The sequence below is a fragment of the Corythoichthys intestinalis genome, chromosome 16, assembly GCF_030265065.1.
Source record: "Corythoichthys intestinalis isolate RoL2023-P3 chromosome 16, ASM3026506v1, whole genome shotgun sequence".
NCBI classification, from domain to species: Eukaryota; Metazoa; Chordata; class Actinopteri; order Syngnathiformes; family Syngnathidae; genus Corythoichthys; species Corythoichthys intestinalis.
This window is the reverse complement of record NC_080410.1, coordinates 21,108,144-21,122,359: the sequence shown is the minus strand read 5'-3', so window position 1 is coordinate 21,122,359 and position 14,216 is coordinate 21,108,144. Positions and strand designations below refer to the sequence as shown.

The 14,216-nt window shown below is 40.2% G+C and overlaps 1 protein-coding gene across 3 annotated transcripts in view; it reads right to left on the bottom strand.

Moving 5' to 3' along the window:
* Positions 1-1,974: 1,974 nt before the first annotated feature.
* The window catches only part of cacna1ia (calcium voltage-gated channel subunit alpha1 Ia), a 284,448-nt gene continuing 272,206 nt past the window's right edge, over positions 1,975-14,216 (bottom strand). For 2 of the 3 annotated variants that reach the window (XM_057860633.1, XM_057860634.1), the window contains 4 exons: positions 13,170-13,304; positions 6,462-6,666; positions 5,997-6,232; positions 1,975-5,842 (listed from right to left, as the gene is read on the bottom strand). In XM_057860633.1, coding sequence (XP_057716616.1) covers positions 5,129-5,842; positions 5,997-6,232; positions 6,462-6,666; positions 13,170-13,304 — 1,290 coding nt within the window. In that variant the 3' untranslated portion in view covers positions 1,975-5,128. The remainder of the gene's footprint in view (positions 5,843-5,996; positions 6,233-6,461; positions 6,667-13,169; positions 13,305-14,216) is intronic. The other variant, XM_057860636.1, reaches the window with a different exon arrangement.

The following is a 14,216-nucleotide window of genomic DNA, read 5'->3' as shown; positions in this document are numbered from 1 at the left end:
ATGAGAGTTTTAAAAATGGCTTCCGCCGCATTGTGATGACGTAACTGTACAGTAGGGCAAATAAGTATTCAGTTGTGCAAGTTCTCCTACTTGAAAAGATTAGAGAGGCCTGTAATTGTCAACATGGGTAAACCTCAACCATGAGAGACAGAATGTGGGGGGAAAAAAAACTGAAAATCACTTAAAATCATTTATTTCCAAATGAGAGTGGAAAATAACTATTTGGTCACCTACAAACAAGCAAAATTTCTGGGTGTCAAAGAGGTCTAACTTCTTCTAACGAGGTCTAACGAGGCTCCACTCGTTACCTGTATTAATGGCACCTGTTTTAACTCATTATCGGTATAAAAGACACCTGTCCACAAGCTCAGTCAGTCACACTCCAAACTCCACTATGGCCAAGACCAAAGAGCTGATGAAGGACACCGGACACAAATTGTAGACCTGCACCAGGTTGGGAAGACTGAATCTGCAATAGCTAAAACGCTTGGTGTAAAGAAATCAACTGTGGGAGCAATTATTAGAAAATTGAAGACATACAAGACCACTGATAATCTCCCTCGATCTAGGGCTCCATGCAATATCTGACCCCGTGGCGTAAAAATGATAACAAGAACGGTGAGCAAAAATCCCAGAACCACACGGGGGGACCTAGTGAATGACCTACAGAGAGCTCGGACCACTGTAACAAAGGCTACTATCAGTAACACAATGCGCCGCCAGGGACTCAAATCCTGCACTGCCAGACGTGTCCCCCTGCTGAAGAAAGTACACGTCCAGGCCCGTCTGCGGTTCGCTAGAGAGCATTTGGATGATCCAGAAGAGGACTGGGAGAGTGTGTTATGGTCAGATGAAACCAAAATAGAACTTTCTGCTAGAAACACAGCTTCTAGTGTTTGGAGGAGAAAGAATACTGAATTGCATCCGAAGAACACCATACCTACTGTGAAGCATGGGGGTGGAAACATCATGCAAAGGGACATCTGCAAAGGGACCAGGAGGACTGATCTGTGTCAAGGAAAGAATGAATGGGGCCATGTATCGAGAGATTTTGAGTGAAAATCTCCTTCCATCAGCAAGGGCATTGAAGATGAGACGTGGCTGGGTTTTTCAGCATGACAATGATCCCAAACACACAGCCAGGGGAACAAAGGAGTGGCTTTGTAAGAAGCATTTCAAGGTCCTGGAGTGGCCTAGCCAGTCTGCAGATCTCAACCCCATAGAAAATCTGTGGAGGGAGTTGAATGTCCGTGTTGCCCAACGACAGCCCCAAAACATCACTGCTCTAGAGGACATCTCCATGGAGGAATGGGCCAAAATACCAGCAACAGTGTGTGAAAAGCTTGTGAAGAGTTACAGAAAACGTTTGGCCTCCGTTATTGCCAACAAAGGGTACATAACAAAGTATTGAGATGAACTTTTGGTATTGACCAAATACTTATTTTCCACCATGATTTGCAAATAAATTCTTTAAAAATCAAACAATGTGATTTTCTGTTTTTCTTTTTCCGCATTCTGTCTCTCATGGTTGAGGTTTAACCATGTTGACAATTACAGGCCTCTCCAATATTTTCAAGTGGGGAAACTTGCACAGTTAGTGGTTGACTAAATACTTATTTGCCCCACTGTATATGACTGACAATATGCAACTAGTGAAGCTATAGTTAAGTGTACCTGACCAGTAAAAATAGGGTGACCCTTAGGCTTTTTTAAAGTCTTGAGAATATTTTCTTTTAATTGAATATGATAATTTAAAAGGAAAACTGTTGTACGAGCGAAAATCACAATAAAATAGAGCCCCATCTCTATGTCTTGCTGGAACTCAAATCACACACGTGCACAAAAGCCATAAAATCGACAACACTTTCAGATGAATTGCCATTTAAAGGTTTGGCCACCCTTGGTATGCTTAATGTAGGTTTAGTATGCATGGATTTAAGAAAATCAATTATGCCTTGTGTAGTTATGTTAAAGATGAAAGAATGACACAATCCTGAATCTGGCATCATTGGTGAGATACTCGCTTCAAAAGAGGAGACACAACAAATTCAATCATGCTTTTCATTTATTTGCAAAGAAAGGGGTACAGAAAATAAATCGATCGCTCAGATAATTTGAGGAAAGCCAGAAATCGCACAAAAGCCACGCGTTGTTTTGTTTAACTAGTCCCATCTTCGTAGCCTGAGTACAAACACCAAAAATTGCGGTCCATAAGGATGGATAGTACTGTGCAGCATGTACAGGGTCGCTTTTAGTCAACCCTAATATGTGTGCATGTAGGTATGTATATATGTTTAGATATTGTAATTGTACATTGAAATCTTGTGTTCTTTATGAAAAAAATGAATTTGAAATACAATATTATTTTTTAGATTGACTGGACAGAAGTGTATTTAGCAAATTTATCTGTCTCGGTACCAGGGATAGCAGCTTCAATTTTACTAAGTATTGGTTCTTGGGGGAAAATGGCTACACTACGTATTATAACATTTTTGATTGGCAGTCCCTGATATGATGCAAGCAGTTCGTTTGACAGGCACTGTATTAATCCTTTTGTTGTGCCACATTCACATGCTTCTTTTTCTCAGAAGAGACTGTTGCCATCAATGCAACTCCCCGGGGCACTTTGTCCTATTGGATTGCTGGAAGCAGTTTCAGTACCCAGTAGTGATGTATGTATGTGCATGCATGTGTGTCGTTCATGAGGCTAAATGTTTGAGAGAATGATGGTCATAGGATATGTTAAATTACTATAAATTGTGTCGTCACATGCGACTTGTATCAATCATCACCCAATAGACAAGATCCAACTTCTCAAAAATACATTTTTTCCCTAGGTATTTACAATTTTTTTGTCTGTTTCAGAACTCATTTAAAATAGTTTTGCGAAAGTTAGTTTTGAATTCATTCAGATAACACTACTCTTTTGCCGTGATTAATTTCTACAAGACTTTGGACCGTGTCTACGGGCCGTATAATGTACAGTATGTCCATAACTCTAGCTCAAGTTACTAAAGGCACAATGATTGGTCATAAGAAAAGACAAGAAAAAGTTGTATTGTTGCGAACATGCAAATTAATAAGATGATTAAAAATCACATTGACATCAGTTGATCAGGGCATACACATTGAACATTTATTGCTGTGTAGTCAGGCTTTAACCTTAGTTGCCATATTCATTGACATTTGTCTCAGAAAAGACAGGAGGTTAACCCTTTCAAGCTAAAACAGCCCTTGGTTGTTCTGCGTTTTACATTTTAACCTTAACTCTCAGGATCCATCATCATCATCATGACAGTTCACAGACAAGACATCAGGTAAATGCAGTCGCCTCACCTTAAGTCATATTACAAACACATACACACTGGTGCACACATACATGAATGGTTTGCATGAATGGGGGTGAGAAAAACGTTTTTTAATCATTATGTCGTTTTCCACTGCTGTTATTTTTGGATACATACCAGTAAAAGTCAAAATAATGATCTAAACACAACTAGCCGAAAATCAGGCTTTAAAGTTCAGTATCTCATTTTTGGCTTGACCAAATGATTTAGCAAGTGGCAAATCCCCCAGGTCATTTTGCATTAAAAGACACACACTTGTGCTCAGTGTTATGCTAAATTGCTACAACAGCAGATGGGTAGCAAAGGAGATATCTGTTAATCAGGGTGACAATAATAAACACACAAAATTGCAAACCCATACCGAAACAATATGTCCATGAGCATTATGCTTGAGTGATTATGGCTGTTCCCATCTGCGATGACTCATCATATCAGACTAAAAAAGAGAACTCACTGTTTTGTTAAGAGATATGCAGGAAAGAACGATTAATTTATTTTTTTTTTTTGCTTCATTGTTCTGCACGCACTCTAAAAAAAGTTAGAAAACTGGAAGCCACTGGCGGACTAAATAATGTGACGCATCGGAATGGACTCAAAACAGGAAAGAGGTAATGGCTGCAATTTGCAAGTGCCTATTCTTTTTTCTACAAAAATAGTGGAATAGAAATCACATGGTTGTCATCACCCAACACTGACATCTGGACATAGATTTGTATATATGTAAAAATCTTAAGTTAAATGCATTTCCATCATGCAAGTCAAGGTCCCTTGCAAACTTTGTGGTTCAGTCCTTTCATCCAATATTCTTGAACACTGTGAGAGGAAGTAGTGTCAAAAGGAGTGTGCTTTAAATCTCACTGGCTATAAAGTCCAAACCATTCTAGTGAGAGATGCTAGAGATATAATAAAAAAACCAAGTACAAATCACACCAAGGTGGATCACACCGCGGCAATCTGATCTGTTTAGTACTCACCTCACTTTCAAAAAACTGCTGAATTGATGAGAACTATTTCATTCAATACCTTGGATATCAGAGGCAGTGCTCTCTTTCTCTCACACACACACATCCCCACCCACACACATTCGTGAACTCTCCTCCACCCCACACTTTCCTGTGATGTCAGCAGAAGGACTTAAGCCAGAAAGAGTGGGACCTGTTGTTTCCGTCTGCCGGAACAGATGGATATTAGATCCGCTCTCTGCCTTTCCCGCCAACCAAACGACCTGACATTCCTGTCCCAAGTCTACCTTTAGCCTTGCTACTGTGTATATCTTGTCATCTGGAAATTTCCTTCCAACCTACCTGTTGCACTGCCTCACAAAACAGTATCAGTTGGCATGGACAGCTATTTTAGTTTGAATACCTCTTTTTTTTTTTTTTTTTTGCATTTTCAGCGTCCGTGAACATGACCTAGCTTAGTAGGCTCTCATGTCTCTTTGAGTTTAAACTCTTGTTTAAGCCGGGAAAACTCCCTGCTATAACTGGCTACCTGGTTCCACTCACAGATTGCACTACACACGCCTATCCTTAGCCCTTAGGCCCCGAGATTGCAGGCTATGATCATATCAATGCACTGCAGCATTACCAAGACCAGCTCCCCAGGTTGCACAATTGCACAAAATAGGTCTCCGGTCCATCACAATTGTATAGAGAGGGTTCCATGGGGAAAAGACAAGGATTTGAAATACAGGCAAGCCTCCCGTTTGCAGGGATAGAGTGTTTAAGGGACAGCAAATCGTTCATATCCAGGGAACATAGACAATAAGTTAGCAGTAGGTTTCATCTGTTTTTGCGAAAAGGCCCTACTGTTGTTTGGCTTGAGCTTTTCCCTCTGAAACCTTGTGATCCATCTCCTATTTCACCTCCATTTCCTCTTGCCTCGGCTAATACCCCTGACCAGGGGTTGGCCAAGAAACCCTGGGGGTCCACAAACTCCAAGCCTAGAATCTCCCTATGGGTCTCTCTTCCTCTGGATGAAAGCAGCATACCCCCTTGGTCCAGGCTTCCCGTGCTATTGCACTTTTTCACTGCTCCTCCAGGATACGCTAAGGAACTGGGGGACAGCAGGGATGTCAGTGACAAGCTGCTCATTGTCTCTGACAAATGTTCACTGTTGCCTGCTTGACTTGACCCACAACAACCAATTGAAGACCCGATAACTATGCCCAGGTCCTCATCTGAAGGGTCAATAGAGTCGTCTCGCGTGAAGCCCGGGCTTGTGCTTCCTCGCCCGCTGCTTTGACTCCGCTGTTGGCCGATAGTGGCCTGGAGTGTTAGAGCTGATGTGGGGCTCGGCCTCAGTCTCAGGGTTTGGAGTGGGGAAGAAATGCTAGCGTTGTCTTCACGCAGTGGGCACTCATGTGGTAAAGGAGCTGCTGGCAAGTCCATGTTCTGTGGTGGAGAGACACTGAAACTCAGTCCTTCTTCCAGGGTTGTTTGGAGGCTGCCTTCCGAGCTGCCAGTAGCAAGTGATGAGTCACTGTGGGATGGGTACTGCAAACACATGCAAGTGTTGGGGAAATAAATTACAGTGTGAGTTTCATGAGTTTTTGGTTTGTGCTGATTTCTTTGGTTTCATTGTTCAAAGCATCTTATTATCTCTTCTCTTCGAAACTACATTTCTTTATAGTCCTGTTATTCATCCTACCTGTGTACACAGTATCTTGCTATGGCCTCCAGGGGAACGGAATGCAGCCCATGAAGCAGGAGAGGTCAACCTAAGGCCTCTTGACAACCTCAGGCTCCTGCTGCGGGGAGGTGCTGGGATGGCTGCTCCTGTCGAGTGGAAGAACTCAGTAGGCAGGGGGAGCAGTGGAGAGACGCTGCAGGCTTCTTCTTTTCTCTCTGTGTTTCTTTCTGTGTTGCTACTGTTGGAAACAGCACCTTGAGAAGGAAATAATTACATCCAGTCAAGATGCAACCTATGACTAAGCTTTTGCTGAATCATTTTAGGCGTGTGCTAATGTACTATATATAAGGCTATCTGGCATTTTTTGATGTCCTCAAGACAATTATTACATTTTTTATTGCAATTAGTAGTGGGTAAAGAGCACAACACTACCTGCCCATTAACAATGAGTATGAAAATCTGTAATTGACTGGGTTTACTCACTAGGGCTGTAGTATGGTGAGCACACGCTAGGTGAATTTGTTTGCATTTCTATATCCTGTAGCCTTGTTTCCATCTCTACTTTGCAGAAGGTCCTAGATACGTGGCCCAGCCCTTGGACCTGGCTCTGAACAACAGTCAGGTGGACCTGCTGACTCCCTTCCCCCGGCCCCTCTTCAGAACTACAGGATCCACTGCTGCACTTTTCCTGGAAGAAAGCAGATGACCTGGAATTGAGGAAACAAGTCTTTTTCTATGTGTTTCAAAAATGCATTCATTCACCAGTAAGGATTTTGTCTAGATTTGTTCGAAATTGACTTTTTAACTGATAAACGATACCCCGATATAGTCCAACTCCAAAAATCGGATACAGATATTAAACCGATACTGATATGTGCGGTCATGGACTTAAAATATTATGGCTAATTGTATTGTGATGCCCAGGTCAAATGGTCTGCTCTCTTAAGAAATCCCAAGTATCTTAGTTTGGAGACATCTAATGGTCAATAAGCGTAACTGCTAAGCTGTAACCAGCCCTCATACAAAGGCAGAAGGCTTCTTTCTACATGCACTTTGAAGGCAACATGCATATTGGTGCAAAACCGATAATAAATAATCGATATTGATAATATCCGATATCATTTAAAATTTTCTTTTAGCAGCTGACATAATCGGACAACTCTAATGATTCTTTAGCTTTTTTCATCTGATCACTTTGCATAATATACCAGTGATTACAAAACTTTTACCGTATTGGCCCGAATATAAGACAGCCCTGATTATAAGACGACCCCCTCTTTTTCAAGACTCAACTTTGAAAAAAGACTTTTTGAACACCAAATTAATTTTTAGACAGAAAATAATTACAGTATATCTGAAACAAATGATTTTAACAATATATTTGGGAGAAAAAGCATGTTTTTTTTGCCTCATTCAAATCTTAATATCTGAACATTTAAATATGTAAACTAAAGTGCAATATCATTTCTACAGTTGTGGTCAAAAGTTTACATACACTTGAGAAGAACATAATGTCAAGTTTCCAGTTATTTCTACAACTCTGATTTTTCTCAGAGTGATTGGAACAGATACTTCTTTGTCACAAAAAAATGAATGAAGTTTGGTTCTTTTATGACTTTATTATGGGTTAACAGAAAAAGTGATCAAATCTGCTGGGTCAAAAATATACATACTTGGATCTGAAAAGCGAATCATTGACTTGAACAAATCAGGAAAGTCACTTGGAGCCATTTCAAAGCAGCTGCAGGTCCCAAGAGCAACAGTGCAAACAATTGTTTGTAAGTATAAAGTGCATGGCACTGTTTTGTCTCTGCCACGGTCAGGAAGAAAACGCAAGCTATCACCTGCTGCTGAGAGAAAATTGGTTAGGAGTGAAGATTCAACCGAGAATCACCAAAAAGCAGATCTGCCAAGAATTAGAAGCTGCTGGAACACAGGTGTTAGTGTCCACAGTCAAGCGTGTTTTGCATCTCCATGGACTGAGAGGCTGCCGTGCAAGAAGGAAGCCCTTGCTCCAAAAGCGGCACCTTACGGCTCGACTGAAGTTTGCTGCTGATCACATGGACAAAGATAAGACCTTCTGGAGGAAAGTTCTGTGGTCAGACGAAACAAAAATCGAGCTGTTTGGCCACAATGCCCAGCAATATGTTTGGAGGAGAAAAGGTGAGGCCTTTAACCCCAAGTACACCATGCCTACCGTCAAGCACGCTGGTGGTAGTATTATGCTGTGGGGCTGTTTTTGCTGCCAATGGAACTGGTGCTTTACAGAGAGTAAATAGGATAATGAAGAAGGAGGATTACCTTCAAATTCTTCAAGATAACCTATTGTCATCAGCCCGAAGATTGGGTCTTGGGCGCAGTTGGGTGTTCCAACAGGACAATGACCCCAAACACACATCAAAAGTGGTAATGGAATGGCTAAATCCGGCTAGAATTAAGGTTTTCGAATGGCCTTCCCAAAGTCCTGTCTTAAACCCCATTGAGAACTTGTGGACAATGCTGAAGAAACAAGTCCATGTCAGAAAGCCATCATATTTAACTGAACTGCACCAATTCTGTCAAGAGGAGTGGTCAAAGATTCAACCAGAAGTTTGCCAGAAGCTTGTGGATGGCTACCAAAAGCACCTAATTGAAGTGAAAATGGCCAAGGGAAATGTTACCAAATATTAGCGCTGCTGTATGTATATTTTTGACCCAGCAGATTTGATCACTTTTTTTCTGTTCACCCATAATAAAGTCATAAAAGAACCTAACTTCATGAATGTTTTTTGTGACAAAGAAGTATCTGTTCCAATCACTCTATCAGAGAAAAATCAGAGTTGTAGAAATAACTGGAAACTCAAGAGAGCCATGACATTATGTTCTTCACAAGTGTATGTAAACTTTTGACCACAACTGTACGTGAATGGCTTCTGGTTTTTGAAATGTAATTAAAACCAATCTATTGTGATAAAACAACAAAATTGCAATAACTTCATTAACCATCAAAGTGAAGTTTAACTGTAACTGTATTCTTGAAAAAAATCTGAATAAGGAAAAACATTGCAATAAAATAATGCAAACTGGTTAAACGACAGAACATCGCTTCAATGACATCTGGCACCATCTAGCGTTGCAAATGGGTATAACGTCTGGACCGCGAATATAAGACGACCCCCTCTTTTTCAGTCTTATTTCAATGCAAAAAACACTGTCTTATATTCGGGCCAATACGGTATTTAGTGTATGTTAAATTAATGTAACACACACATGCACCACTCTTCATCTACATTAAATGTCGAATGTGAATCAAGATTTGGGTAAGCAATGCTCCACTATTACTGAACTTGCGCTAACGTCATGAACTTCATGAACTGACTCTTTGTATCAAAGGACAATTTACACTCGGCCAAACCAAAGCTAGTGTTTTAGACACTTAAGATCCATACTGGCTTTACATTTTCTCATATGTTCTACGTTCCCTCACGACTGTGCTTCCTTTAATGAGCTGTGCTTTCAGAGAAATGTTTGCTGATTGCAGGCATATCTCTCTATCTAGAAACAAGTAGCATTACCCAATTAAGGGGAGAAAGGATGGCTGATAAGGGATTGAGATAAATGGGGCTTCTGGGAGGGAGGTGTTGAGAGGGTGCACATAAGATAACTCCAAATGAAAAAAAAATGCAGGGGAGTGAGAGCCACTAGGGATCGCAGTCAGGAAGAACCTGACGGAGAGATTTATTTGTGTGAAAGTGTTAAGATTTTGGACAGAGATGGTAGCTATTTCAGGGAGTACTCAAGCAAGTTCATTCGAACTGTGCTGGACTTGGCCGATATTCACACTCCCTTTGATAAAGTATGCTCAGGACTTTTTACTTTTATTTCTAGATCTAAATCAAACCGCAGTCTTTTAGACTTGGAGTTGGCCCACATAAACATGTTTCAAATGTTATTTTAATTGTAAATGGTGTTATACTTATAAAGCGCTTTTCCACCTTCCAAGGCGCTCAAAGCGCTTTACATTACATCGCCATCTACCTACTGGTGACGCAGCACCAGGAGCAATGTGGGGTTCGGTATCTTGCTCAAGGATACTTAGGCGAATTCATCAGGGCAGAGGATTGAACCCACAACCGCTGGGTTGGGAGACAACTACTCTACCACTGAGCCACGCCATCCCCTGTAAAGGTAAATATGATTGTTTGATCTGGTTGAAGTTTGTCGTCTATATGGTTTGATTGCATTTGCTTTTGTAAGACAATCTACTCTGCAAACAATCAAATTTGAAATTTTTGATTGTGTGATGTTACGCCTCGTCCAACTTAGGGGCCGTTTACATGGTAACTCGCCGAGACTACGAACAATTTCAAATTTGCATTTGCGTCTCCATTTGAACAATGTCGCAATTCCGCATGAAAATGATGTAGTATTCATGCCAGGCCCTAGGGGGCAGTGCAGATTTACAGGGCGACAGAGAATGATGTACTTTGACCCCACCGAGCTCCCTCAGCCCGGAAAAAAATATGGCCACCCACTCGAAGCAATGTCATTTTTCTTTTGTTCAAAAAGGCACAAAAATTGAAACGTTCAACATATTTAATTTAGAAATATTATTAAAACAGTAAATTAAAGCCGACATTCCACCATATTTGCTGTTTTTAATGTTTAGTAGCACCGCTGCGCACGCCCAATGTGACGTGTACGAGTGCTGATGTTAACGCCGCGGTCTCGCGCTGCAGGAGCCTTTGATATGCATGCCGAGGAGGCCCCCCTCAACCCCCCGCAACCGGATTCTTCCACTTTGGTGGCAGGATTCAGAATTTTTCGTCTTTGCCTTCCGTCTTCGCCGACACCATATGCACGTGAGGCGCGTCCGCTACTCAGTCATTGCGTCTTTGTCTCGCAGAGTCGCAATGTAAACTGCCCCTTATACTTCCTACACATCTATTCGCTTATGGCCACATGAAGTCTTAAGAGAAATACTTGTCCAATGACACATACTCTCACTAATGGCCAATGAAAGTGAAGAGTTTAAATTAAACCTGAACGATATATCGTTTAAACATCGCCATCGCAATGTGTGCGTGCGCGATAGTCCCATCGCAAGGACGTGTGATAGTTTTTATTTTTTTAAATCCACATACGCCCTGCTTTCTGCTCTGCGCAGAGCCTCACACGCTCTTTGAACCTTACAGTCACTGCAGCACTTGCTTATTAAAGTTAACGATGCTGGTATCTTTGATCTTGCCAAAGAAGCGGACATCACAGCGCAGCAGCTGTCAATCATTGTTTAACTTGTGAAACAGTTTCTGCAAGGAAGCCGCTTTGGAATGAATGTGTGTGTGTGTGTGTGTGTGGAGACGATTGAGACATATAAATTAAATGCCAGAAGCGATCATGAGGAGTTTGTAATTTCTACATGTCCACCAAGAGTCACAGCTAAAGTAGATAAACAGAAGTATTTAATAAAGCCAAGCATTTTTCTACTGCAGTACTTTATTCTTGTTCAAAAATGATTTGGACAGTTATGTTTAAAACTGATCATAATTATTACATTTGAAGTGCTTAAAACAATTTATTAATATGTATATATATATATATATATATATATATATATATATGTATACATTATATATATATATACACACAAACACACACACATTTTTAAAAATCATACTTTGGGGAAAATGTGAGAAAAAAACATGCCTTATATGTATCTCTTTCCAATGCTAAATCTGAATAAATACATTGAGCACACACACAAAAAAAAAATAAACATTTGGGGTGCGCAACTTCGCAGTTTTTCCACTTATCGCGGCAGGTTCTGGTCCCTATTAACCGTGAAAAACGAGGGATCACTGTAAACTGGTCATTGAGAGTCATCCAAAGTCTTTCCAAACAGCTATTCATGTCATCTAGTGAAATTTAGAAAAAAAAAAAAAAAAAAAAAATTAATATCGCAATATAATATCGCAAACCCCCCAAAAAATCGCAGCAATAGTTTTTTCCAATATCGTTCAGGCCTAGTTTAAATGTAAACATTAAAGATTCAACTTTCATCCAGTCAGCCGCGTATGAATGAAAATCCAGCTGTTTGCGGAGGCAAGCAAAATTGACCAACTAAAATATTTTGAAAAAGGTAGACTATTATTTATTAGAGTACTAACACTAGGAGTGAAATGGGCTGAAAGACAACATACGTTGCCTACTGTGAGTGGCCTTATGGGCAAAAGGATTCCACAACTGATAAAAACGAATACATATAATATATACTTAGGAAGTTACGATACTTGGGAAGCTAAGATTTATAGTTCATTGGAGAGTGCAACATAGCCATTAAAAAACTTCGAATGGTCATTTATTATAACCTCCTGAAATGACTACAGAATGAATCAGTACACTGGAGTGTTTACACTCATGGGGAAGTATAGTGTATTGTACCAAATACAAATTAATACTTGGAGGAATTACAGAAATAAAGTGATGCAGTTGGAATGGACAGTGCATGTTTGGAAGGTAGCGTGTGCTGGGCCACATGGCCACAATATGACAAATAATGTCATACGGCCTTGGAAATCATTTGATTATATGGGGGGGGGGGGGGGGGGGGGGGTGATTTCCCACCTGAAATTGTCCTGTATTAATTATGGATTGACAAACCCGTGAAAAATCCACTTTCACAAAGGATTCGATTAACACGACAACTGTCTTAATAATCTTTTAACTGTTGTAATTCTATAATGTAGTGATTTCAGCAATGATCTTTCTAATGAATCATTCACTAAGCAGCTGGCCAATATAATCATTAACGATGAGCTCTATTTCAGAAGTTATGGATTAACTCAGTTATTGGATGATTTCCAGACCTGATTTTGTCATTTCACAACTTGATTGATTTCTATTAAATATTGAGCATATCATTTTAGACATACTGTACTTTTTAATGATTTGTCTTGCCCCAAATAGACCTAATTCCAAATGCCATGTTACCTCTGTCGTCCATCTATTTTCAATACTGATAACTCATATCCTCTATAACTTTCCATATGACTTTACTTTAGGTGAAAAACGGAGTATGTCATAAAGGGGTTGCCAATCACTCACAAGGCAGATAGATTGTATGCGCTCGATGTCTGCCTTGCATAAATACCACACCACTTAAACGTTTTCTAGACTTTATCCTGCTCTCACCTCACTGTATCCACCACCAACCTTGCTTTCTTTCACAAGCAGCTGGTAGGCCGTGTGCTCGTCGAGGCTGAGGTCATCTGGGAGGGCGGGTGAAGAAGACTTGTCTGAGAGTAGCTCTGACTTCAGTGAAATCTGCTCGATCTCCGCCATCCGGATCTGGTGTAAGGGAGTGACCTCAGTTATTGATATCCTAGGCAGGGGGTATAGGTTGACAAGACCTGAGCAGAATGTAATTAATCTTCTTTGCTAGATTACACTATGCATATTATACTTTATTTACATCACATCACTGCAAATAGAGGCCAATGTCTGACTTATTATTGTTACAACACCACAAAGGTTGGATCCCAGTTTTTGACAGCTTAATTGTTCAATCTGTTCTCAGCAGAACTCACTAGGAAATTAATAATAATAAAGTCAAGCATTGTACTTCAACTGTCCTGTAGCACATTACCCAGTTGACAAAATTACAGTGTTTTAAACACACAATACTCTGCCATAATTTCCGAGTAATTAGGAAACAAAGGTGGAGGTACAAAGTAACTAATTCATTAAAAACCTTACAGAATAAAGAGCATTGCTCCCCCTCACCTCAAATCCTACAATACTTACTTGAAAACAGGATATTTTATACTAGTATAAGCAACGCTACTTCTACTTTCGTCTTAACTGACAATCCGTCCAGTAGCAACAGCGCATAGTCTACACAATGTGATGTTTCCAAATGCAGGTGGTATAAATTTTAAAACTAAATATATAATCTAATTCTAGTGCCCATTGGCATGAAAATCCAAGCACAACTACACAGGAAAACCTCCAGTGTAGAATGCTCCATAAGTGGTAATTCATGCCTTAATGTTTTGGGTTTTCCCATGATTGCATTAGATGGAAATTTGGAATGTCAAAAAACAAACTTTAGATAAATTTCCATGTAAAAATTCAACCGCTTTTTTATGAAACAAATAGTTGGAGTTGGAGGTTCAACTGTAAGATGTGGTTCCGCTTAATTAAAATAACAATCATATTTTGCTCTCTGAATAACAGTGAAGCAAAATATGTAAACTATTT